Here is a 27,975-nt window from a genome sequence, read left to right on the forward strand (position 1 = left end):
AGGGAAAGGACTAAGAGATAATGGGAACTGCAGATACTGGAGAATCCGAGATAACAAAGTGTGGAGCTGGATGAACACAGCTGTGTTCATCCAGCTCCACACTTTGTCATCAGGGAAAGGACTAAGGCTGATATTTCATTTTTCCCTTAACCAGCCAGGGACACAAGGTCAGTTGCAATACTCTGATAATTTACTTAGATAATCTTAGCAGCAAAATAATCATATGATAAAGACTGTACTGACTGTATGGCTCAATGTGAACATTTGGAGGAGGATTAATTTTTGCACCTATCTGGCAATGTGGAAAATTAGTCAGTGTTTGTCCTATCCAGAATTAGCAGGACAAACCCAACCCAGCCAAATACTGCCCGTTTTGTCTCCTCTCACTGTTCAGCATAGTGATAGAAGGGACTATCGACAGTATTACCAAGTGGTACTTGAAAAAGAATAACATATTCATTGATAATAAAATGTGAGGCTGGATGAACACAGCAGGCCAAGCAGCATCTCAGGAGCACAAAAGCTGACGTTTCGGGCCTAGACCCTTCATCGGAGGGTCTCTGATGAAGGGTCTAGGCCCAAAACGTCAGCTTTTGTGCTCCTGAGATGCTGCTTGGCCTGCTGTGTTCATCCAGCCTCACATTTTATTATCTTGGAATTCTCCAGCATCTGCAGTTCCCATTATCTATGATACATATTCATTGATGATCAGTTTGGGTTTTGCCAGAGCCACTTTGCTCCTGACCTCATTACAGCTTTGATTCAAAGATGGATAAAAGAGCTGAACTCCAGAGGTGATGTTGTCTGCCCTTGATATCAAAGCCACATTTGACCAAGTATGGTGTCAAGGTATCATAGCCCTAGCAAAACTGAAGTCATTAGGAATCTCTTGTAGTTGCAGTCACACCCTAACTCATAGGAATATGGTTGTGGTTGTTCAAGGTCAATCATCAGGATAGCCCAGGACAATGACATCAGCCCAACCATTTTCAGTGGTGCATAAATGACCTTCCCTCCAACCTAAGATCATAACTGGGGACATTCAATGATGAGTGCATAATGTTTAACACTGTTCCCAACACCTTTGATACTCCAACAGTCCATGCCCAAATGCAGTAAGACTTGGACAACATCCAAGCTTGATCAGCTGTGAGTAACGTTTATGCCACACAAATGACCATTTCCAGCAAGAGAGAATCTAAACGTCTCCTTTTGACATTCAGTGAATTTATCATCATTGAATTCACCAGTATCAACATTCTAAAGATTACAACATTCAAAGATTGACCAGAAACTGAACTGGACCAGCCATTCAACTACTATGGCGACAAAAGCAGGTCTGGCAGCAGGTAAGTAACTCATGTCCTATCTCCACGATGGAATACTTCATACTTGCTTGGTTGAGTGCAGCTGCAAAACTATTCAAAAAGCTTGAAATCACCTGGGGCAAAGCAGCCAATATGATTCATGCCCTATCCACCACTCTTAAGATTCACTCCCTTCACCAGTGATACACAGTGCCAATAGTGTGAAACATCGACAAGCTGTACTGGGCAATCTCACCAGGACTCCTCCAGCAGCAATTTCCAAACTGATGCACCATACTACCTAGAAAGACAAGGGGATCAGATGCATGATTACACCACTAATTCCAAGACTTCCTCCAAGGTACTTATCAACCAGACTCAGAACTCTATCTCCATTTCTGCACTGTTTCTGCATCAAAAAACTGGCACTCCCATCCTAACAGCATTGTGGGTGTTTGCACATCCCAACGACTGTAACATTTCAAGAAGTAGTCTCGCCACCATCTTCTACAGGGTAATTAGGGATGGGCAATAAATGCTGGCTTAGCAATACCCACATCTTGTGAATGAATAAAGTAAATGACTCTTTTATTAGATAGTGAAATTGTGAACCTTAATACAACAGTACCTATCGGAGTAATAAGAAAATATGCATGAGACAGTAAGAAGAGAGAAGAGGCCATAATTTGCTATAGGAGTGAATAAAATGGAATCTGACATTACATAGACTTGTCCTCCGATGCTTGGCTTTTAAGATCTTTACATGGCAAGTACCTTAGAGCGTGAGCTGACAACATCACAATGAAGGAAATTAGACATCTAGAGTCTTAGTGAACAGTGCAAGCAATTTTGAATCTCTTTGATCAATTAAAGGATTATGAAATTATCAGAATTAAGGACTGAAAGTATAAATTAGAATGGTGAGAATTAGTGAAAATAATGTAAAATCAGGTCCAGAAATAATTAAAAGGAGGAAAGAATGGCTGGATTCAGAAGGAAAATAAGGTATTTTTAAATATTGTTATAATTTTGCATTTGTAAGTCAGCTAGTATTATTCAAGGTAGTTGTTAGCATCGCTTACCTCTGAGTCACAAAGCTCCAGGTTGAAGTCCCTCTCTGGAGCTTAAATGCAAAAATCATGGCCAGCACCCTAGCACAGTACCGAGGGAGATTGGCACTAGACCATAAAGGCCAAAAGATAGAGGAGCAGAACTAGCTCATCAAGTCTCCCCATAACCTTTGATCCCCTTACTAATCAAGAATTTATCAATCTCTGAATTAAATGCAATCAATGTCTTGATCTCCACAGCTATATGTGACCATGAGTTCTATAGATTCAACTACCGGAGGTGAGAGATAGTAGGAACTGCTGATGCTGGAGAATCTGGCATAACAAGATGTAGAGCTGGATGAACTCAGCAGACCAAGCAGTATCACAAGAGCAGGAAAGCTGACATTTTGGGAGTAGACCCTTCCACAGAAAAAGAAGAACCGAAACATTAGCTTTCCTGCTCCTCTGATGCTGCTTGGCCTGCTGTGTTCATTCAGCTCTACACCTTGTTATCTCAACTATCGGAGATGGAGTCTTTCCGATGAAATGTTAAACTGAGACCCATTTCTTGATCAGCAGGATGTAAAAGAGCCCAGAAGAGAGCAGAGCTTTTCTTGGCATTCTGACCAACATTCATTTTTGGTGTTTAACATGGCTAAAACAGATTTTCTGAGAATTAACACAAATGTAGGAATTTAATGTGTTCAACACCAATCATTTCTGCTCAGACACTGAAGAAATCTGTGATCATATCTAGCAAGACCTGGACAACATTCAGGCTTGTGCTAATAAGTGCCAAATAGCATTCACAGAAAGAAACTAACCACCTTCCTTTGACATTGTCTTAGATTACCATTACTGTGGGAGATGTTGATATTGCATTAGTATCACTGGACTGGTAACCCAGAGATCCAGAGTAATCCAGACTCTTCTGAAGAAGACCCCCTCCCCCACCCCCGCCACACTGGACTTGCAACATTAGTTCTGATATCTCTCCATAGATGCTGGCAGACCGATAGAAAATGCTGGAGAAATTCAGTTTTTGAATGTAACATGAACTCTCCAAGGACAAAAGAGAGAGATAAGGCAATGGTGGCCTCACTGATGCCAGCAGCTGTTCTAAGTGAACGTTGTATGTAACAGTATTGCCAGGTTCCCAATCAGCATGAGAACTGTCAGTGTGGTTAAAGAATTAGTAACTATCCTGGAAAAATATCCTCTTATGGTCAGGAGTACACTTGAACACTCAGGCTGCTTGACTCAGGCTGCAGTATCCACTGTTGGCTGCAGACTTGGCACCTGACCACAGGTTTCACTAATGTACCCTGGACTTCTGGACGACACGACAATTACTGTCAGTTTCTGTCAACTTCAATCAAGCCTACTTTGTCTGGTTGGTCATCTCTTGCCACTCTCCAGGAACAAGACCTATTGCCTCTCGTGAATTGCTTCCAACATAATTTCAAGAGCTGCATCTGTAAACTATGACGCAGCCCTGCCTTGGATTCTATTCTATGCCGGCGCCGCTCCATCACACAACAATGGCTGCCTCATGTCTATAAAATCTGGTGCTCACTTGAGGGGTTTATCCTGTGCCTGCCTCTGCTGATTGGCTGTCAACACCATGTTCTGGCAAATTAACATCACACCATGGACTAAATCACAAACTGTGGCTCCTCCCTAATCCCCTGTTCCCACGGAACATGGCCAAGAAACAGTTTGAGCTCCTGACTCTACGTGGAAAGTCCAGCCACCAGAGCCAGGCAGCCTGCCTTCATTCAGACATAAAGAATGATATCTTAGGCAAAGGGCTAGATGGTTGCGAGTATACCTTGTCCCATACTCCAGGATGTTCTGCTGCATTCAGGATCCACGCCCAGGACTAGTCTACTTCCATCTGCTTTTCTTGTTTCTGTTTTTTCTATTTACTTTTATTCTTTGCTTTTGGTCATTTTCTTTTCTCGTTTTTCTCTTTAAAAGCCTTTTACAGTGCCTTTGGCAGGGTGAGAGTGGACCCAGCCTGTATGACATGTGCGACAGGGGCAACAAACAGAGTCAGCTCCTCCCACCAATCAGTGGTGGTGTCAGCAGCAGAGCAAATGGGTCTTCACGCGGTTGTTTTTACACAGGGAGTCGGTTACAGCCAGGCCCTGCACAACCTCACGTCCGTGGCCGGTTCTGGCACTGTGTCGCAGAGGCTTCAGTAATCAGCAGTCAGAGAGACCGGAGCCAGGACCCCAGCAACCAATCACCAGTGGCAGCATCTGAAAGAGCATTGGAGGGGTGCAATGAGTATGAGAACAGGCCCATGGCTCCAGCTCAGAAACAGCAGTTGTGGGAGTGGTAGCAACATTGGAGGTGGGCCCATTACTGAGACCCCAGAGCCTGCTATGGAGCCACCATGCAATGTCAAGTAGCAAATGCAGGAATAGCAAAGGGTAACATGAAGAACAGGGAACGATTAAACTCTATAACAGTAAAATCTTGTATTATATTAAATATTTTAAGATAGCGCAGGAGCGTGGTGACACTTTCAGTTTTGCGCACAAAAAGCACTTCACTGCATTTTTGTACACATATGACAATAAATCTAAATCTAATCTAATCTAGATGAGTTGGGAACAAAATAACAGAAAGGTTTGAAACAAAAATTACATTTTCAGCGATTAATAGAGAACATGAAGTACTTTTCATGTCAATAGGAAGATTGACCAAAAATCTTGTTTTCATGTTTGTGTTTTCAAATGTTTGTTCAGAATCTGAGGAGTCACAAATGTTTCTGAACATTGTGCAATCATCAGAGAATGTCCCCACTTCTGACCTTATGATGGAGGGAAGGTCATTGATGAAGCAGCTGAAGATGGTTAGGCCAGGACATTACCTGCTCCAAAGGTCTGAACAGGTTAATTAGAAAATACGTATTCTAGAGAACTGCTGCAGTGATGTTCTATGGCTGTGATGATTGATTTCCAAAAGCTGTAACCATCTTCCTTTGTGCTAATTATAACTTAAGGCAGTGACAAGTTTTCTTGCTGATTGCCATCAACTCCAATTTTGCTGGGGCTACTTGATTGCACACTTGGTCACCTGCTGTCTTGAGATCAAGAGCACTCACCCTTCTCCTCCCGTCTTGAATTCACCTCTTTTCCCCTTGCTTGGAGCAAGGCTGTAAGGAGGTCAACAGCTGAGTCATCCTAATGCAACCCAACTGAGCATCAGTGAGCAGGTTTTTGTTGAGTAAGTGCTATTTGATAGCACTGTCAATGACACCTTTGAACACTTTGCTGATAATTAAGAATAAACTAATGGGACGGTAATTGTCAACTCTGATTTGCCCTGCTATTTGTGCATTGAACATACCTGGGTAATTTTTCACGTAGTTGGGCAGATGATAGTATTGTAACAGTATTTCAACAACTTGGTTAAGAAGGATGAAATTAGCTTTCGAGTTCTCAAGACTTTAGTTGCATTGCCAGAATGATGTCAGGGCTCATAGCCATTGTCACATCCAGTGCTTTAAGCTGTTTACTGAAATCACATGGATTAATCAAATTGACTGAAGGTCGGCATCTGTGTTCCTGAGAACCTCAGCAGGAAGCTGGCAGAGGTTATTCACTTGGTATTTCTGGCTGAAGATAGTCGCAAATGCTTCAGACTTGTCTTTTTTACTGGTGTGCTGAGATACCTTGTCATTGAGGACTGGGATATTTGTGGAGTTTCCTTTTTCAGTGAGTTGTTTAATTGTTTACTGCCACTCTCAACTGGATGTGGCAGGACTGTAGAGCTTGGATTAATCTACTGGTTGCCAGATCACTTTGCTGTGTCTCTCACTTTCTGCTAACGCTGTGTTGCAACTTCACCAAATTGACACCTCATTTGTTTTTAGTTATTCCTGATGCTGCTCGTGGCATGTCCTCCTGCCCTCTTCATTGAGTTAGAGTTGATCCCTTGACTTGTTGGTAGCGGTAGAATGGAGGATTTGCTGAGCCATGCATTGGAATATGATATTGCTGATTGCCCATAGAGCCTCAGAGACGACAAGTATTGAGCTGCTAGATCTGTTTAAAGCCTGTCCTATTTAGCACGGTGATGGGGCCACAACATGATGTAAGGTATTCTCGGTGTAGCCAGGACTTTGTCTCACAGATGCACCTGCAGCAAGTATATTGGTAAGAATGAGGTCAAGTATGTTTCTCCCCTCTTGTTGGTTTCCTCACCATCTGCTGCAGACCCAGTCTGGCGGCTGTGTCCTTTAGGACTGGAACAGCTTGATCAGTAGCGCTGCTGTCACTCTTAGTGGTGAACATTGAAATTCCTGGCCCAGAATACATTCTGTGCCCTTGCTCCTGACAGTGCATCCTCCGAGTGGAGGAGTACGGATTCATCAGCCATGTAGGATGAGTGAGATGGTAACAAATAGGTTTCCATGCCTGTATTTGGCCTAAATCTGTTAAATGGGGTCCAGAGTTATTGAGGACTCTCAGGGCAACTCCCTTCCAACTCTGTGCCACTGTCCCATCACTTCTGGGGGCTTCCATCCTGGCAATGGTATTGGACATACCCAAAGATGATGATAGTGTTGTCTGGGACAATGCCTTTAAGATATGATTCCATGAGTATGATTTTGTCAGGGTTTTGTTTGACTGGTTTGAGGGATAGCTCTTTCAAGTTTAGAACAAGCTCCCAGATGTTCCGGAGGATGACTTTGCAGGATCAACAGGACTGTATGTCAATATCATTTCCAGTGCCTTGGTCAATATCAGATGACCTATCAAATGTTGGTCTGGTCTCTGATTTAAAAAGAAGGATTCTGAATATACATTGGACTTACCTACATGCACTGAAAACCATTTTGTAGACATTCAGCAGAAGCCACAGTAGAATCCGTTGCCATATTTCATAGAAATAGCAAACAAATATTTGATACAATGTAGCTGTCTGTACCTCAAATGTGGCACCTGGGAAATCTGCTTCCATTCTTTTGAAGTGATGCCTTATCAGTCAGTGCATCCAAAGTAAAAGCTTTGACCACAAGCTTGATCCTATCACTTTTTCTAACATTTTCAGAAACAGCAGTCAGGCAATAAGAAATTATCTAGCATTGAAATAGACCCTTGGAGAGTTGGTGCTCTGTAGTACTCAAAATATTCAGTACTTGACTTTTTGGTTGGTTCAGTACTCCGTCTTGTTAGTAATATTACTGTAAAGAATTTCACCCAGTAGGTGGCGTTAACCTCTTCAAAATGTAACTTGGCAGCAGAATGAAATACGCCAATCAAATGTAATTTGAGGCCCACATTTAGGCTTATGGTTAAGCAACAGTTTAAAATACATATATGGTTTTATGTTTAGATATTCATGATTTATTTCGTTCCAGGAAAGTGATTAAACATAGTTCTTGAACCCTAGGGATAACAATTCTCATCAATAAAGTTCACGTGCACATGATAACAATGTCTTCATACAACATTCCTGCATTTATTTTACACAGAAATTTAACTCAGAGAGTCACACAGCATAGAAACAGACCCCCTTCGTCCAATCAGTCCATGACAATCAAACTAAACTCATCCCACCTGCCTGTACTTGGCCCATATCCCTACAATATTCCCATTCATGAACTTATACAAATGTCTTTTCAATGTTATAACTGTCTGGCAGTTCATTCCACACAAACCACTCCCTGTGTAAAAAAGTTACCCCTCGGGTCCTTTTTAACTCTTTTTCCGCTTACCTTTAAAATATGTCCCTTAGCTTTGCACTCCCCCACCCTTGTCATTCACTTTATCTGCACCTTTTTGACTTTATAAACCTCAATAAGATCACCCCTCAACCTCCTATGCTCAGTGAAAAAAAAAGTCTCTCTTTCCAGCTTATTTTTCTGTCTCAAACTCTCCAATCTCAGCAACATCCTGGTAAATATTTTCCGAACCCTCTCCTATTTAAGTAGGTTGAAGTGTGTGTGTGAAAGTGGCACACTCAAGAATGCAGTAAAAGTACAATACATGAAATCTGCCAATTGTAATTTCTCTCCACTAAAGTCTTAGTTATCTAAGGAGCTTAGAATAAAAATGATGAGTAGTCCATTTTGTACAGCTTTGGATTTATAACATTTGAAAATCTTTGCCAGTGAACATTTGTTGAACATGATGGCCAGGGTCTCCTGTTCTCAAAGTGGAAAGGTGAGTTTCTTGAAGAGTGAGACACCTCTCACCTTGACCACCAATGGGAAAAAACAATGGATCAAGAGCCAATCAAGCACTTAAGTAGTCACCTCTTGGGTTCACCAATCAATCACTTCCTAGGACAGCAATGCCAATCAGAGGCTGACAGCCACTGTGAAGATCAGCACTATTTTGGAGATCTAGGTTGTTTTCTACACAGCAGCACTCAAGCCCAGAAGCAGTGGAAAGGTAAATGAGGGCACCAGAGGGTGAAGATGGGACAGAGAGGGGGCTTGGAGGCAAGAGCTGAAGTGACATTCAGCGACCAAATTGCTTGGTTCCTGTCCATGCCTATGATCACTTCCAGATTGGGGCAAACTGAGGCCCCAACTTAGCAATTTATTTTAGCAATCAGGAAGGTTTGTCACCACCAACCACAGCTAATCAGGTCAGGCATGGAATGAGGTTCTTAAATGCTTGCTAATTCACTGCTTAAAAGCATCAATCAGCACCACGTTGTGAATTTTAACCACAGGACTTTCTGCTCAGAACTTAATTCCTGAGATGATGAGAAGTTATCTCCCTAGTACCAACCCACCCATTCATTTATCCTTCCTCTCATCCTCTTTTCCACATCTGGAGAGGAAAATTCTATCTGATGTAACTGTGATATCCAAGAAGAATTTTGCTATCAAGATAATGCTATTATACTTGGAGAATCTCTTTTGTCCAGAAAATTTGCCTTCACTTGTTTTCAGACTTTTTTTGTTTCAGTCTTTTAATAGGATTCAACATTTTCCTCTAAAGAGGCCATGTACTCCCAGATTTCATATTAGCAATTATTTCTACAGAGTTTTAAAGATATATATGAAGGCAGCCTGGGTAATCAACCTGACCAAGATGGACTTAATGATTAAAGCAATCATGACAGTTGTATAATTGCTGTTTAGTCCAAACATCAGAGAGTCATCTTAGAGTCATTTAGTGCAGAAACGGCCCGTTCAGTCCAACTCATCCATTTTGACAAGAATGCCACTGAGGCTGGAGGGTTTGAGTTATAAATAGAGTCTGCTGCTTTCTTCAAGGTTACACTACCATTTCCTCTATTCTTTCCCAAACTAGCCCCATTTGCCTGTGTTTGGTCCATATCCCTCTAAACCTTTCCCATTCATGTATCTGTCCAGCTGCCTTTTAAATGTTGTAACTGTACCTGCCTCTAACATTTTCTCTGGCAGTTCATTCCATATGCACACCACCCTCTGTGTGATAAAGTTGCCCTGCAGGCCCCTCTTAAATCTTTCTCCCCTCACCTTAAACCTATGCCCTCTGGTTTTGGATTATTTTACCCTGAGGAAAAGATCTTGCCTATTCACCCTATCCTTGCCCCTCATAATTTTATGAATCTCCATAAGGTCACCCCTCAACCTCCTACACTCCAGTGAAAAACATCCCAGCCTCGGCAGACTCTATTTTTAACTCAAACCCTCCAACCTCAGTGGCATTCTTGTAAATCTGTTTTGCACTTTTCCCAGTTTAATAACATAATTCCCACAACAGGAGACCAGAACTGTGCACAGTACTCCAAAGATGGCTTTACCAATATCCTGTACAACTGCAACCTGACATCCCAACACCTGTACTCAGTGCTGTGACCAATGAAGACAAATGTGTTAACTGCCTTCTTCCACATCCTGTCTACCTGTGACACCACTTTAAAGAACTATGTACCTGAACCGCTGGGTCTCTCTGTTCAACAACACTCCCCAGGGCCCTACCATTAACTGTGTAAGCCCATTTTGTGATTCTTCCCTCCTGACTTCACAAAGTTTACTGGTTGCTGCCTCCATTATCTACTTAGTCATTCTTCACTGTTGCTTGAAAAGGCTTACTCCGAAACTCAGTAAAGATGGCAGACAGCTGTCAGAAACTCCTGGCACTATAAACGTTCTCTGTTTCATATGAAATTATGACATAGTAATAGAGGAAATGGTAGTGTAACCTTGAAGAAAGCAGCAGACTCTATTTATAACTCAAACCCTCCAACCTCAGTGCCATTCTTGTAAATCTGTTCTGCACTTTTCCCAGTTTAATAACATAATTCCCACAACAGGAGACCAGAACTGTGCACAGTACTCCAAAGATGGCTTTACCAATATCCTGTACAACTGCAACCTGACATCCCAACACCTGTACTCAGTGCTGTGACCAATGAAGACAAATGTGTTAACTGCCTTCTTCCACATCCTGTCTACCTGTGACACCACTTTAAAGAACTATGTACCTGAACCGCTGGGTCTCTCTGTTCAACAACACTCCCCAGGGCCCTACCATTAACTGTGTAAGCCCATTTTGTGATTCTTCCCTCCTGACTTCACAAAGTTTACTGGTTGCTGCCTCCATTATCTACTTAGTCATTCTTCACTGTTGCTTGAAAAGGCTTACTCCGAAACTCAGTAAAGATGGCAGACAGCTGTCAGAAACTCCTGGCACTATAAACGTTCTCTGTTTCATATGAAATTATGACATAGTAATAGAGGAAATGGTAGTGTAACCTTGAAGAAAGCAGCAGACTCTATTTATAACTCAAACCCTCCAACCTCAGTGCCATTCTTGTAAATCTGTTCTGCACTTTTCCCAGTTTAATAACATAATTCCCATAACAGGAGACCAGAACTGTACACAGTACTCCAAAGATAGCTTTACCAATATCCTGTATAACTGCAATCATCAGAAAATTTCTGACGAAGATTTTCTGATGAAGGATCTAGGCCCGAAACGTCAGCTTTCCTGCTCCTAAGATGCTGCTTGGCCTGCTGTGTTCATCCAGCTCCATACCTTGTTATCTCGGATTCTCCAGCATCTGCAGTTCCTATTATTTACAGTAATCCAAATATGTTTGTGTTTCTGGTTTGCAATTTATTTGGTCTAATCATGCTCCCTGCAACACAAGGGGCCAGTGTCCAATGTTCAAATGGATTAAGTGCATAAAAAGTCAGAATGTTCAATGTGCCGACAGTTTTGTCTATTTCATTCTATATTGGAGGTTTAATTTTCATAATTTTCTTTATGTTTTGTTCAGGATAAGATTGCTTAATTGCTTCTTGAAAAGTACATTTTCTGAAATTACTTGAGAAAAGCTATAAATGATTAGCCTAGAGACAGGCAGGGAAACATCAGGCAGGGATGCCAGAGCTCCTTACCAGATTGCACTAAAAGATGAAGACACAGAATCATACAGTAATACAGCATAAAATCAGGCCCTTCAGCCCGAACTGGTCCCTGCTGACCATGGTACCCACTCAGCTAGCTCCAATTGCCTGCAAGATAACAAAGTGTGGAGCTGGATGAACACAGCAGCCCAAGCAGCATCTCAGGAGCACAAAAGCTGACATTTCGGGCCTAGACCCTTCATCAGAGAGGGTGATGGGGTGAGGGTTCTGGAATAAATAGGGAGAGAGGGGGAGGCGGACCGAAGATGGATAGAGGAGAAGATAGGTGGAGAGGAGAGTATAGGTAAGGAGGGGATAGGTCAGTCCGGGGAGGACGGACAGGTCAAGGAGGCGGGATGAGATTAGTAGGTGGGAAATGGAGGTGCGGCTTGAGGTAGGAGGAGGGGATAGGTGAGAGGAAGAACAGGTTAGGGAAGTGGGGACGAGCTGGGCTGGCTTTGGAATGCAGTGGGGGGAGGGGACGAGCTGGGCTGGTTTTGGGATGCAGTGGGGGAGGGGGAGATTTTGAAGCTTGTGAAGTCTACATTGATACCATTGGGCAGCAGGGATCCCAAGCGGAATATGTGTTGCTGTTCCTGCAACCTTCGGGTGGCATCATTGTGGCACTGCAGGAGGCCCATGATGGGCATGTCGTCTGAGGAATGGGAGGGGGAGTTAAAATGGTTCGCGACTGGGAGGTGCAGTTGTTTATTGTGAACCAAAGAGGCCTCCCCCTCTCTCCCTATTTATTTCAGAACCCTCTCCCCATCCCCCTCTCTGATGAAGGGTCTAGGCCCGAAACGTCAGCTTTTGTGCTCCTGAGATGCTGCTTGGCCTGCTGTGTTCATCCAGCTCCACACTTTGTTATCTTGGATTCTCCAGCATCTGCAGTTCCCATTATCTCTGATCTCCAATTGCCTGCATTTGGTCCATATCGTTTTAAACCCTTTCCATCCATGTACCTATCCAAATGTTTGTTAAATGTTGCTATTGTACCTGACTCAAACAATTTCTCTGGCAGCCCAGTTCAAATGTGCATCATTCCCTGCTATAGATGTTGCCCCTCAGGTCCTTCTTAAATGTTTCCCCTCTCACCTTAAACTTATGCTCTGTAGTTTTTAATTCCCATCCCTGGGAAAAAGACTATGCATTCATCCTATCAGTGCCCCTCATGATTTTATACACCTCAATAAGGTCACCCTTCATTCTCCTACGTTCCAAGGAATAGAGTCCCATCCTGGGCAACCCCTTTCTATAATAAGGCCTACTAGTACTGGCAACATGCTCCTAAATCTTCTTTGCACACTTACCAATTTAACTATGCCTTTCCTGCAAAGCATCTGGAATAGGATTTCCTCCTAGTTTTTGTGGTCATTGGAGCTTGCCCAGCAGCTGGCATATATAGGAGACATTAACCCAGCATAATGAGGCTTCATTGCATTGATCCCTGTTGACTTGATTTCAAGCCAATACTCTGTCTACATTGGCCCTCTTGCACAGGCTGATGCACAACTTGTTCCATCTTCTCAGGTTGCTGTTGACACCTGCAATTTCTTTTCTGGAGTGTGGTGACTAGAGGAATGGAAAGGATGATTGATGTCATCTTGATGCTTTTAGGAGGTTTGTGAAGACAGCAGATGGCGATGTCTCTCTTATACTTTTGTGCTGCCAACCTGTCTCTTCATACCTGTCTGTCATGTCACAATGTTTCTCACATAACCTTCTCCCAGTCATCACGTATCCCAGTGGAAACTGCATTCCATACAGCTTTAAGGATCAACTTCTTTTGAGCAACAATGACATGTGCATGTGGGAGTGTACATTACGTAGGGTACTGAAAGGATGATGAGATTGAGCTTGCTCATTGGAATTCAAACCCCAATGTTACTCCTGCCCCCACATCCTACTGTCTCTGTGATCCTCCACCAACCGCCACCCCCCCAACATATCAGCAGTCATTGTCACCATTGAGACTCCTGAGCTTTCCCCCGGACCTCCTCAGAGTTGAGGCCTCAGTGCCTCTGCTGAGCCTTAATCCTCCTTTGGTTGAAGCCTCCTGGCATTCTTTGAACCCCCCACAACAAGACATTATGGTCCCTGCCTCAACCATCCACATCCCTGACTAGAACTGCAACCACTCCCCTACTCTTGTGGTCATTCCCGCTGCTTTGCCAAACCTCCCAGACTGATCCCCAGACATGAATTGGCCTCAGCATCAACACCATCATGAACAGATGCTTCAGCACACCTAACTGACTGCAGGCTAACATCTTCAAGACACACTGGCCGTGGAGTGAGATACTGACTCACAGAAACTGCTGAAATACCCATGCAGATTTTCACCTACACATATACTGGAAGTTTTTCATGGTTGCCAGCAGTCCTTAGTCAAATGAAAGATGCAGTCCTGACTCAGGACGTGCCACCAGTAGTTAAGGGCAGCCTCCAATACCCATCCAGGGACTCAGAAACAGCCAATCAAGCAGTGATTTCTGAAGAGTTAAGATGTTGTCCACATAAGCTGTAAGGATTTGAATGTCAGGTAACTCACCAGCAGTGTTGACTCTTTCTGTTGTAATTATTGTCCTCCTGGAATGTGAGAGAGGTGGGTATTAAGGGTGATGAAAGTGATGACACAGCTGTTATTTTTGTTACTGTTTGGAGATGTCCCAAGTGAGTAAGTAGGCAACATAGAGGGCTAGCACTGACAGAGGTTAGGGTCTTTTAGAAGGAGTGAGGGAAGCTGTTAAAGTGGTAGAGCATGGGCCTTCGTGGGAGGTGAATCCTGTAGAAAAGATAGATTGTATCTGAGGTATCAGGAAGAAAATGGTGACACATACACTGGCAGAGTGGAGAAGGGCACAAACCTTCTTCTGACAGTGTTAGGCATTCTTCCAGGCAACTGAGACTGCACTGACTCATGTGACAATGTTGGTGTAGGCTGACACGGTCTGGCATGGTGACATCTTTTGCTGGTCCTGGAGTGGAGGTGGGGAGAAGAGGATATCCCATCTCTGCACTGACCTATCTGGGCAATTGTCCAGGTCCCTACCCCAAGTGTAGCACCAAATTTCCCTTGTCTGCCATGTCCTGGGCAAACCTCATGAACTCATTGCTGCTTCAGACTGATGGTGCTTGTCCAGGTGCAGATGGCACCAGGAATGCAAGTGAATTCCAGGATATTCCAGCTGTGGCACTTTGCTCCAAAAATGGCACGTGATAAGATGAGCTAGAATCAACTGATAAGAATGCTGTAGCAGCAGATGCCAAGGAGCAAGATGGCAGAGACAGCAGGGTAGGTAATGTTCAGGCTCCTGGTCCATCCACTCCCTTTCAGCTGACCAGCCACATCTTTTTTTTATTGATTCTTGTCATTATTATTATTTATTAATTTCACTTTTTGTGTCAAATTCATCTTTTGTTCTTTTTGTGGCTGAGGTGTGGCAGTTTTGGTTTTTAGCCCCCTGTTCTTAGCAGTTGGACAGTCCTGAAAAGTTGGAGAAGGCCTCAGTCCTTGGCAATTGGACAAAACCAAGAGACCGTGGAATGATATTTGTTTCAACTTTGTTTCATTTTCTAAATTTATAATTTATGCAATTAAATGGCACTTTTTTTATGGCGACTTATATACATTTTACTGAATTTTCACAAATACGAAGTAACAATAGATTTCTATCTGTTTATTTATCAGGGTATGTAGTTCATTAGATAAGTTTGGTAAGATAATGGCAAGAAATCTTGCTCAATGAGAACCCTGCAAAATAACATGACAAAATTTGGACTTAGAAAAGTGGAAGACTCAGCCCATTTGTGTCTCTTTGTTAGAGAGAGAAAACAAAAATAAACAAGAACAGTTGTGAATGCAAAGAATAAGCAGTCTTACGTGAATGAGGATGCATTTAAGGATTTATACTTAAAATTTGCACAACACTTGAAGTACATTTAAACACTACATTTATTTTATAGTTCCACTGTAACCAATCATCAACTGAAGGGGAATAATGGCTGACAATAAAATCCATAACCAATCTGGTAGGCAGTTTTGATGTTTCTTACGTCATGTACATATTTTAATCCAATAAAATTTGATGAAATAAATTGCTGCTGGAACAAGCAAATTTGTTATATGTGACAGCACGTTTAAAAAAATCTCACTGTTTAGTTCTTTTAAACTGTTATTAATGCCATCATTACCAAAGTATGTTCTAATTATCATATTTTGCCTATAAAGCTATGTTTATATATTCATTATATGATGATGGATTAATACTAACAGAGAGAATTCAATGTTAAGCAAATTTCCAGTGGCGTTGAAGAAATGGCACAATGCTTTTAGTAAAAGTGAAGTCGTTATAGCAAAAATATTACATGTAGAATCTTTCAGCCTCTTGATATTTCTAAAACAAAGTACAAATCACAAATTGAATTGGCTGGAAGTTTTATCTTTATGCTTTCTTTTAATTAGCAAATTATCCAAAAGAAAAATTTCTTGAGTACCTTTATGCAACATTGTTGGTTATATTATCCACTATGTTTTTGTACATTTACAGTTTTAATCTTTTTGAAGATTGGCAGGCAAACAGAAAACAGACAATAGGCTTAAATAGGTCTTTTTCATATTGGCAAAATATAGTGAATGCTGTGGGATTGGTGTGGGATCCTCAACTTATATATACTAATATATGGCCTAGAGTTGGTTGGCTTAGATGGCTGATTTGTGATAAAGTATGATACCAGCTGTGTGGGTTCAATTCCTGCACCAGCAGCATTACTGTTCCATGAAGGCCTCTCCCTCTCAACTGCTCCCTTCACTTGAGGTGTAGAGACCCTCACGTTAAATGACCACCGATCATCATCTCTCCAAAGGGAAGACAGTCCTGTGATCTGGCCAAATTCAACAACACTCAAGAAGCTGAACCCTTCCAGTAGTAAGTAGGTGAATTGATTCTCACTCCATCCATCACCTGCAACACTCACTCCTTTCATCACTGATGCCCAATGGCAGCAGTGCATACCATTCACAAGATGCGTTATGGTAACTCAGCAATGCTTGTTTGATTGTACTTTCCAAACCTGCGATGTCTATGACCTGAAAGGACAAGGGCAGCAGATACGTAGGCACACCAAGATCTGAAAATTCCCCTCCAAGCCACTCACCTTTTGCCTTGGAAATAAATCACTATTCCTTCGGAGTTGCTGGGTCAAAAAATCCCAGAACTCCCTACCCGCATTGTGGGCTTACCTACAGCACATGGACTGCAACAGCTCAAAAAGGTGCCTCACTACCACCTTCCTAAGGCCAATGGACAATACATGCAAGTGCCACCTACGTCTTAGGAACAATTCGTTTTTTTAAAAATCAACCAGTTTATATGGGCAGAAGCATCCATTTCTCAACTATTAAATTATTCCCATAATTTGGCTGTCAATGGCTCAAATGCCTGCTCAGGACAATCAAATGAAATTGAGAAGCACTGGAAATTATGATTGTCAAAAGAAGTAGTTCTAAATTTCCCGTCAATTGTCAAGCATTATGAAGATATCTTCTATTTTAACATTTGCAGCAAATTGTAAATGTGTTCACAAGAATCTTGTACATGATTCTGCTGCAAATAATGGCCAGAGCAAATTATACTCCTTCATTAAGTTGTGAACCTCAACTGGCACGAAATTGGTCGGAATGGATGATCGCTAATAAAGAACAAAGAAAATTACAGCACAGGAACAGGCCCTTCGGCCCCCCTAGCCTGCACCAATCCAGATCCTCTATCTAAACCTGTCACCTATTTTCCAAGAAATCCCTCTGCTCCCTGCCCATTCATGTATCTGTCTAGATACATCTTAAATGATGCTATCATGCCTGCCTCTACCACCTCCACTGGCAATGCGTTCCAGGCACCCACCACCCTCTGTGTAAAGAAATTTCCACATGTATCTCCCTTAAACTTTTCCCCTCTCACCTTGAAATCGTGACCCCTAGTAGTTGAGTCTCCCACGCTGGGAAAAAGCTTCTTGCTATCCTTCCTGTCTATACCTCTCATGATTTTGTAGACCTCAATCAGGTCCCCCCCTCAACCTCCATCTTTCTCATATAAATATTCCTAATCTAATCAACCTCACTTCATTGCTAGCGCCCTCCATACCAGGCAACATCCTGGTGAACCTCCTGTGCACCCTTTCCAAAGCATGCACATTCTTTTGGTAATGTGGCAACCAGAGATGTACGCAGTGTTCCAAACGTGGTCGGACCAAAGTCCTATACAATTGTAACATGACCTGCCAACTCTTGTACTCAATACCCCATCCAATTAATGAAAGCATGCCGTGTGCTGCCTTGACCAGTCTATCAACCTGCATTGCCACCTTCAGGGTACAATGGACCTGAACACCCAGATTTCTCTGTGCATCAGTTTTCCCCAGGTCTTTTCCATTTACCGTATAATTTGCTCTTGAAGTGAATCTTCCAAAATGCATCACCTTGCATTTGCTTGGATTGAACTCCATCTGCCATTTCTCCACCCAATGCTCCAATCTATCTATATTCTGCTGCATCCTCCAACAGTCCCCTTCACTATCTGCTACTCCACCAATCTTAGTGTCATCTGCAAACTTGCTAATCAGACCATCTATACCTTCCTCCAGATCATTTATGTATATCACAAACAACAGTGGTCCCAACATGGATCCCTGTGGAATGCCACTGGTCACGGTTCTCCATTTTGAGAAACTCCCTTCCATTACAACTCTCTGTCTCCTGTTGCCCAGCCAGTTCTCTATCCATCTATCTAGTTCACCCTGGACCCCATGCGACTTCACTTTCTCCATCAGCCTACCATGGGGAACCTTATCAAACCTTATCAAAAATAATAAGGACATTTGCTGCATTTACTTGTGCAGTTTAGTGGACTACCACTATAGTTTTGTCAAAAGTCCACATGAACAGTTACAGACTCCACAGGAGTGCATCTGACAATCATGATGGATTGTGATCCTGATGCAAACAGCAATTCAGGGCCATAGCATGTGAGACATTAAACCATATGAACCACAAAAGTTCAGAAGAAGGGTCTAGACCCGAAATGTCAGCTCTCTTGCTCCCTTGATGCTGCTTGACCTGCTGTGTTCATCCAGCTCTACACCTTGTTATCTCAGATTCCCCAGCATCTGCAGTTCCTACTGTCTCCTATTCCACGAAAGTTACCTGGTTGATTCATGATCTGTGCTGACTTAGCTGATAGCAAACAAAAGGTTGATAATGGGGTGACTAACTTTCTTTTTAGGGAAAGAAAAATTTGTTCTTCCTAGAAGGAAGGCAACATTAAAACTGGGGAATGAGACACATTGGTCCCATATTGTATACTTCCACATGTAGGACGAGAATGACCAGCATGTTCATTTCCAAGTATTGTTATTGTTTATTTAAACTATTTTTTCTCTGTACTATTCTTTGGATTCTGCTCAAGTCTGTGGGAGAATAAGATTGTAGCCTCCATGGTTAACTAACCTCCCTGTGCGTGATCTTCTTAAATATTTCTTGGATGAGTTTCCAGATGACATTTACTGCGCAGGTGGATACCAGTACCTTGAACAAAGGTGTAACTGGAGGATTTTTTAAAATACAAACTTAATCACAGCTATTTATAAAATATCCATTTATGGGATTGGACTTAAATGTTTTATTATTTATTTTCTGAGTTTTTAGTGATTAGTTGGTCTCTAAATTTTACAGGATTTTACAAGGCACTTCAGTACTAATCCCCCCGAGCGAGAAAGTTAGGGGGAATCGAATCACAATCTTAATGGTTGCCCTGCAGCAATTTAACGCTAGCGCTGGGAGCAGTGATAATTGTTCTAAATCAAGACTACTTTCCCTTTCTCAAAGGGTTGACCTGGCTCAGAAAGATCTATCAATCAATTGCTTGGCAATGAATTCTGCAGTCCCATTGGTTGAACTGCAGCTAGTCCAACTACATTGAGATGGACTTGACACTGTGAGTGAGAGAGGGGTGAGGCACAGAGTTCTAGATTCCAGGGACAGTGGGCGGTGGTTACTCTCTCACTCCAGGTACCTCCACATCTTGTTCAACACCATGTCACACAACTAAACCTTCTGGGCTTTCTATAGCATTGGCTTCCACCCATATCAGTTGGATGAGCCCTTTAAGTGGACAGTGATTAACCAAGAACAGCCAGGCTTCCCAAGGACACCCCACCTCTTATACAATTTCAGATATGTTGTTTGGGTGGGCAGGTTGCAGGAAGCCATCTGCTGGATTTTACATGCCCTGCCACCTTTAAACCTGCCAGCAGGGGAGCATAAAAAGCATAAAACCCAGCTGTAAGGGAATCAGGGAATATGAGAATAGGGCAGGGAAGTGGAGTCATGATAGAAGATCATAACTGATCTTACTAAATAGCAAAGCAGGCTTAAAGGGCTATTACTCATCTTCTTCCCTTAAGCCCTACATTTATATATTCTGATATCATGATAGATTATTGGCTCAAAGTACAAAAGTAGTTTCCAAATTGATAAATTTTAAAATATTTTTAAGTTTACTCAGAAGTTTCTACGATGGGTATTTTCTGTTAAATAATAGGTAGCATGTTCAATCTTTGACGATATGCTGACTGTGCATGCATTTAGTTGTGTCAGTGCCTAGATTGTTCCAGAGGAAGGTTTTGTGTCTGACCACAAGCCTGTAAAAATGATTGTGAGAGCATTTTTTGAGAGAGAATGTGTATTGTTCACTGGTCATTTTGTGAGGCTTACACATTAGTCAGTAGGATTTGGAACAAAGCTACAGAATTTCATGAGTACAAGAAATTTTCAATATCCAAAATGAAACTCTCATCCCTATGATTACTAAATAATCCAGTCATGTCTCATCAATTTAAAAACATTGCAGATTCAGAACAAAAAATCTATATTTAGCAATTTGAAGAGCTTGCATGTAATAACTTGGGTCTTCCCAACCATGCCTTTATTCAATGATTTTATCCGCTTTGTTTATGCTGACACTCAGTAATATAATTGATATTTAACGGTTTATGAACCAAGCAGATCTATTAATGCTTTTATAGCTCCCCGTTTCCTTTAGTTACAAGAGTTGAAGATAAATCGAGAAAGTGCTAGAATACGACTCTTCAAAACTTAAGGAGCGTTGACATTCTGGATGTTGGCGAAATGCCAGATTATTACAGGAGGCCAATTCTTTTTCACCACTTATACTAGCTCATGTCATAAATGTAGCACAAAAATTGGGAGGGCTGTCAATGAGACAGTAGTTTGTTCAGACAATTAACATAAAGAAAGGGTGGTCCTAAAATGGGAGGAGAAATGAAATATATTGGGAGGAAATGAATATATATAAAAACAGGCAGGAATCAGATCACAACATGGTGGCTTCTAGAAAATATTGATGAACACTCCAATTAATACCACTACAGAATCTTTCACTGAAATGGATCTAAGCTCAGGATCATCAAACGCCATTTCTCCAGCAAGATGCCACCACCAGACACATATTCCCCTTCCCACCTTTGTCCACCTTCCTCAGGTACCGGTCCCTCTGGGACACCCTGGTCCACACTTCCTTCACCCCCAACATCTCCCCAAAGCCCTATGGCACCTTCCCCTGTAACTGGTGAAGGTGCAACCCCTGCACATTTATCTCCTCCCTCCCCAGTTCCAAGGGCCCAAACATACCTTCCAGGTGAAACTGCAATTCCCAGAATCTAGTCTACTACATTCGCTGCTCACAATGTTGACTCCTCTACACTGAAGAAACGAAGCGTAGACTTGGCGACCACTTCTCAGAACATCTACATTATGTTTGCAAAAATAACCCTGAACTTGCTGTCACCTGCCACTTCAATGCACCAGAGATAGTAGGAACTGCAGATGCAGGAGAATCCAAGATAACAAAGTATGGAGCTGGATGAATACAGCAGGACAAGTAGCATCTCAGGAGCAGAAAAGCTGACGTTTCGGGCCTAGACGCTTCATCAGAAATTGGGGAGGGAGAGAGGGTTCTGAGATAAATAGGGAGGGAGGGGGAGGCAGATCGAAGTTGGATAGAGGAGAAGATAGGTGGATAGGAAACAAACAAGTTAAAGAGGCGGGGATGGAGCCAGTAGAGGTGAGTGTAGGTGGGTAGATAGGGAGGGGATAGATCAGCCCGGGGAGGACGGACGGGTCAAGGGGGTGGAATGAGGTTAGTATGTCGGAAATGGAGGTGCAGCTTGAGGTGGGATGAAGGGATAGGTGAGAGGAAGAACAGGTTAGAGAGGCGGGGACGAGCTGGGCTGGTTTTGGGACGCACTAGGGGGAGGGGAGATTTTGAAGCTTGTGAAATCCACATTGATACCATTGAGCTGCAGGGTTCCCATCAGAATATGAGTTTCTGTTCCTGCAACCTTCGGGTGGCATCGTTGTGGCACTGCAGGAGGCCCAGGATGGACATGTCATCTCAGGAATGGGAGGGGGAGTTGAAATTGTTCGCGACTGGGAGTTGCAATTGTTTATTGCGAACTGAGCGGAGGTGTTCTGCAAAGCGGTCCCCAAGCCTCCACTTGGTTTCCCCAATGTAGAGGAGGTCACAACAGGTACAGCGGATGCAGTATACCACATTGGCAGATGTGCAAGTGAACATCTGCTTGATGTGGAAAGTCATTTTGGGGCCTGGGATGAGGGTGAGGGAGGAGGTGTGGGGGCGTTTCTGATTTCTGATGAAGGGTTTAGGCCCAAAATGTCAGTTTTTCTGCACCTAAGATGCTGCTTGGCCTGCTGTGTTTCTCCAGCTCTACACTTTGTTACTTCAGTGCACCACCCTGCTCCTTGGTCAACATCTCTGTCTCTGGCTTGTTGCAGTGTTGCAGTGAAACCCAATGCAAGCTGGAGGAACAACACTTCATTCTCCACTTGGGACCCTATAGCCCTCTGGACTCAATATTGAGTTCAATAATTTTAGGGCCTAAACTCTCACATGTCCCAGACTCCCACCCCACACACCTGGCCTTGTTACCACGTAGCCTGTTGTTACACACCCTCTGTTGTTAGTCACTAATAGTCCTCATTAGCAACATTCCCAGCCTGATTGTTAGCAACTCCTTTGTCTGTCCAACTGTCGTTCTCTCTCTTTGGGCTCTATCCTATCGTTTACTCCCTACCCCACCCACCCCGCTATTTTTCTGCATATAAAGTGACATGTTCCCAGCCACCATCCGTTCTGAGGAAAGGTCACCAGACCTGAAACTTTATGTCTGTTTTCTCCTTCACAGATGCTGCCAGACCTGCTGAGCTTTTCCAGCAATTTTATTTTTGTTCCTGATTTACAGCGTCCACAGTTCTTTTGGTTTATATTTGGATGTAAGCTAAGTCAGCATCTTTTTAGAATAATTACTAAGTTATTGCCATCTGTGCTTACCATTAACTTGCATTTGTATTCCTATTCTATAGGAAATGAATTTCTGTATATCCGTTTCAAGTCCTTTGGGGCTTTATCCAAGTAATCAATCTAAAAGTGGCAGGGGTAGGTGAGAACCAGTAATTGCAGGAAATAGCACCTATGGTAGAACATCCAATTTTATGAGCCTCTCCAACTGCCAGCTTCCCCAAGTACTCTTGTAGTCCTGCCTTATGTATTGCAGAATGGGGTGGGAAATATATAGGGTGCAGCTGAGCTTCTTTTCTCTTTTCTGCTTCCATTTCTACTATCTTCCATTACTAGAAGTGATCTGACAAAGGCATTGAATACATGAGCCTAAATATGGACTGGTATTCAAAAGCTTGTCTCTAAAAATAACATGCTGTCTTATGTGTCGTCTGTTAATTCCCTGCAAAACTGGGATCGTTGAACCCTGTGCTCTCTTAGCATCCAACACTAGAATTGCACATAGTGACGATAGTCTGTTTTCTATAGGATGAGCACAGAGTTACTCCTCAGTGCACAAAATTAACTGGTAAAAACTGAGTGTTCACTGCTTTTTCCTTGCCAGCAGGCAATATCTTTAAATGCAGTGAGACACAACTGACACCTCTTCAAAGTTATTCTCTCCTTTTCCATAATATACTTTCTAATGCAGACCATGAACTAAATTACCATGACATTAGCAAATTGACTGGAATCCAGCTGGACCTTTGAGTGTGCGGATTAAGATTGAACTGAGATTTACCCAAGGCAATAAGTCCTAGCCTAGGTGACAGGAGGCATGCCAGCTGTGTCTAAGCTGGTATTCAGGGAAATATATGGTTAAATTCATTTAGTTTTGATGCATTGCTATAAATTAAGAAACCTGAAGTAAAATAACCGATGCAGATGTTAATAGTATTAGTGTGCTTTGTTGAGGTTTTAAATTCATCTTTTTGTCACAGAGCAATTTAAAACTACCTTATACTTAAAAGAAGGAAATTGTAACAGTAAACAACGGGAAACCTCACTGATCCCTGGCCTTGGCTACATGACAACTGGAGAGGAAAGATTCCGAGGACGGCGCAATGCTGTTTTGGATTCTGATTCAGATTACGTGAAGTTGGCAAAACGAGGAGGTGTTCCAGGTAAGTCCAAGGGCAACTAAAAAAAAATACAGGTGGGTGAAACTCAAATCTCACATTCAATTGTATGAATTAGGAGCAGGGGTCAGCCACTTGACCCCTCAAGCCTGCTTCACCATCCAATAAGATCACAGCTGATTTGATTACTTAATTGTTCCATCTACTCCAGTTACTTTTCACTTCTTTGCTTTTCAATAATCATCTACCTCTGCCTTAAAGGTACACAATGATTTTGTTTCCACTGCCTTTCAAAGTACCCCAAAGGTCCCTCACATATATTAAATGCACAGCCCGTGATTTTTTTAGATAGTGAGCTCTAGACGTAATTTCTCCCAGAAGATGAAACTTTATTTCCATATCCACCTTTTCAAGACCCCTCAAGATCTTATGTTTCAGTCAAGGGGATTCTATCTAAGTTTCCTCTTGCCCTTCCAAGCTCCAGTGGATATAAGCCTAGCCTTTCTAACCTTTCTTCTTAGGACAACCCACCCATTCCAGAAATTCATTCAATAAGCTTTCTCTGAGTTGCTTCCAGTGCGTTGACATCCATCCTGAAATAAGATTATTACTTCAGTGTTGGCTAACTGTATTTCTATGGCATTAGTTGACGGTTGTTTAAATATTTTGAAGTGAGATAGCAAAGTTAGGACATATGTAACGTGGACAGCTTCATTCTTGCAATATATACACTTATGAAATGCATTGTTTTAAATAAAATGCCCTTGAAATGTCATAGTCCTGATAGGAGGAAATGCCAGGTGCCAGATTGTTTTTGAATAAAATAGGCATTTCAGTGTCAGCAGAGGTTGTTTGATGCAGAATCAAGGTGTGCTCATATTCTGATGCTGAAGGAGAAAGAGAATAGTTAATAAGGTGTGAAGTGAAAGCCACTGAAGTCATCAGCTCTAAAATAACTCATCTCTGCAAGGTTCCCAAATGTATTGTTTGAAGAAAATGCCCTTAATTTATGCCATAAATCTTTCAGACCACTTTTGTCAATTTTTTTGGTCCAATCTATGTGAAGGTTCAAAGCTGCCACAATATTACAGTGCCTTTCTTCCAATTTCAAATTATTTCTTGATTTATACCCTGCCCTATAGTGTAACTGCTCAGAGGACATATAAACCCTTTCCACCAGAGACCTTTTGTTATTTTATGTCTCTGCCCAAACTGATTTTATATTTTCACACTCTAAACCATAATTATTTTCACCGAGTACACCGATTTTTGTCCTTTACTCACAGAACTACTGCAAGCACCTTTCCTTTCTTTCTGTTCTTCCAGAATATAAAACACTTTCTTACTTCCACCAACTTGGATGGCTTCCTGCACGAGAGTGCTTTTGACAGTTTGCTCATTCTCCCTGCAGTCTCTTCTGTCATCTACACAAGTCGTAAGTTTCTTGACCCTGTTGGATAATTGCAAGGACTGAGGGTCCACCATTGCTGCCTTTGGATCCCATTCCTACATCATATCCACATCCCCTATCTAAAACTACTAACCTCATCCCACCTCCTCGACCTGTCCGTCTTCCCTGGACTGACCTATCCCCTCCCTACCTCCCCACCTATACTCTCCTCTCCACCTATCTTCTTTTCTCTCCACCTTCAGTCCGCCTCCCCCTCTCTCCCTATTTATTCCTGAACCCTCTCCCCATCCTCCTCTCTGATGAAGGGTCTAGGCCCGAAACGTCAGCTTTTGTGGTCCTGAGATGCTGCTGGGCCTGCTGTGTTCATCCAGCCCCATACTTTGTTATTTTGGATTCTCCAGCATCTGCAGTTCCCATTATCTCTGATAAAGGGTATGTCTGCTTCCTGGAACAAAGTGGAACAAAGTAACTTTACCTTCCTTGATGCATCATAGTGTAAAAGAAGCAGATTCCAACTATCAGAGTCAAAGTTTCTTAAGTTACAGGAATGTAATGTAGTTGCCATGAGCCACATTACTGCTGGCTATATATATTAATGGTTCTGAATTGGCTAATATTGTGGAATTGAGAAGTCTGGCTTTAGGCTCTGCTAGATGTGTCAAGATATGATATATCTGGCTCCTCATATTCTTAGTATTATGTCTAACTAACTAATATAAACTGCACGCATAACTATCATGTAATAAACTACATTTTGTTAAGACAAGTGCCTTTTCCTGTTAAGACCTACTCACAGTGCACCCTCTGCCACTGTTAACTGAAAAGCCCTTGATAGAAAGTATAGGACAGGAATTGGGGGGTGGCACTTGCAGCACAATGGTAGTGTCACTACCTTTGAGCCAGGAGCCCTGACTCAAATCCCACCTGTCCAGAAATATGTAGTAACATCTCTGAACAGGTTGACTCAAAAATATCTAGAAAGTAGGATTATGGAAGGCTCTGGGGCACTAGGGACAGCATATTGGAGTTCTTCTCTGGGCGCTTGTGGTACAGTGTTAATGTACCTACCTGTGGGCCAAAAAGGCCCAGGATCAAGTTTCATCTGCCGCAGAGATGTGTAATAACATGTCTGAACAGCTTGGTTAAAAATATCTAGAAAGGAAAATTGATGCAGTGTTCGACCCCAACCTTTAGTTGGTTTCACAAACCATGTCCACCAGCATTTATATGCTCTAACTGCAACATATCACCTCACTTATTGCTTAATTTAACTAATTAGCTGACCAATGTAAGTTTTGTTTTTAAAATGGGAATTGGACCAATGACCTCAACTTTATTAGTACCATACTCTAATCATCTGATCTAATCAGACTATGGTCAGCTTTATCTTTACTTCTTATCTGTTTATACCTAGAAGTGCTATCACACACAACCGAGTGATTTTCCTGCCACCAAATCACTGTGATTTTTGTTTGTCTTTCTGCTCAGCACTATTGGTAATCACCCATGTAGCCAATTTACAACCAAAGCCCATTATAGGTAATATGAACACTAATTCAAGGTTAAAAACATAATTTACGCCTCTACAGTTGTTACATCAAGTTGTTTAACAATTAAGCTTTAAATTTAATACTTCTATCTTCCCAGTACTGATATGAAATGCTGTTTGCATTTGGAGGGATAAAATCAAGTAACTATCTGCTAATTAAAGTCTTGAACACTCACATCTGCTGGAGACTGTAAAAATGGAGAGGGAAAGCAGGACCTGATTCACCTTTGCACCAAAACTCCACCCTGTGCCAAATTCCAAAGTTAATATACATATCTTATTGACTCAAGTCTCAACACATTTTATGGAAGAGCAAAATCTGCCTACTTTTATCATACACTGATGACTCATACTGAAATTCCAACTGCGAGGGAAGCTTCCTGATAGTGTCAGTAACACTTCGAATTGTTTAATGTATAACTGCTACTGGCTGGTAGTTTCTGCAAATGAGCCTCCTTAAGTAGTTTATAGTTTCCCAGGAGAGCCTAGGGCTTCTGTGGCACAGAGGTAATGTCCCTACCTCTGAGCCAGGAGGCCCAGATTAAAGTCTCATCTGCTCCAGAACTATGCAGTAGCTTCTCTGAACAAGTTGATGACAAAACATCTCTAAAGCAGAGTTTGCAGATGTCTTGCGGCGACGTGGTGGTCCAGCTTCTGAGCCAGGACACCTAAGTTCAAGTCCTACTTGTTCGAGAGGTGTGTCATAACATGCCTAGGCAGGCTGCCTTTTTAAAATGTATTTAAGGCAGAGGCTGGAGGACTCAAATGGCAC

The 27,975-nt window shown here is 42.3% G+C and overlaps 1 protein-coding gene across 5 annotated transcripts in view; it reads left to right on the forward strand.

The window, feature by feature from the left end:
- The window catches only part of c7h7orf57 (chromosome 7 C7orf57 homolog), a 57,151-nt gene that overhangs the window by 3,894 nt on the left and 25,282 nt on the right, over positions 1 to 27,975 (forward strand). For 3 of the 5 annotated variants that reach the window (XM_048533718.2, XM_048533720.2, XM_048533719.2), the window contains exons 2-3: positions 15,699 to 15,764; positions 24,106 to 24,288. In XM_048533718.2, coding sequence (XP_048389675.1) covers positions 15,734 to 15,764; positions 24,106 to 24,288 — 214 coding nt within the window. In that variant the 5' untranslated portion in view covers positions 15,699 to 15,733. The remainder of the gene's footprint in view (positions 1 to 15,698; positions 15,765 to 24,105; positions 24,289 to 27,975) is intronic. The other 2 variants (XM_048533722.2, XM_048533721.2) reach the window with 1 other exon arrangement.

The sequence above is a fragment of the Stegostoma tigrinum genome, chromosome 7 (assembly GCF_030684315.1).
Source record: "Stegostoma tigrinum isolate sSteTig4 chromosome 7, sSteTig4.hap1, whole genome shotgun sequence".
NCBI classification, from domain to species: domain Eukaryota; kingdom Metazoa; phylum Chordata; class Chondrichthyes; order Orectolobiformes; family Stegostomatidae; genus Stegostoma; species Stegostoma tigrinum.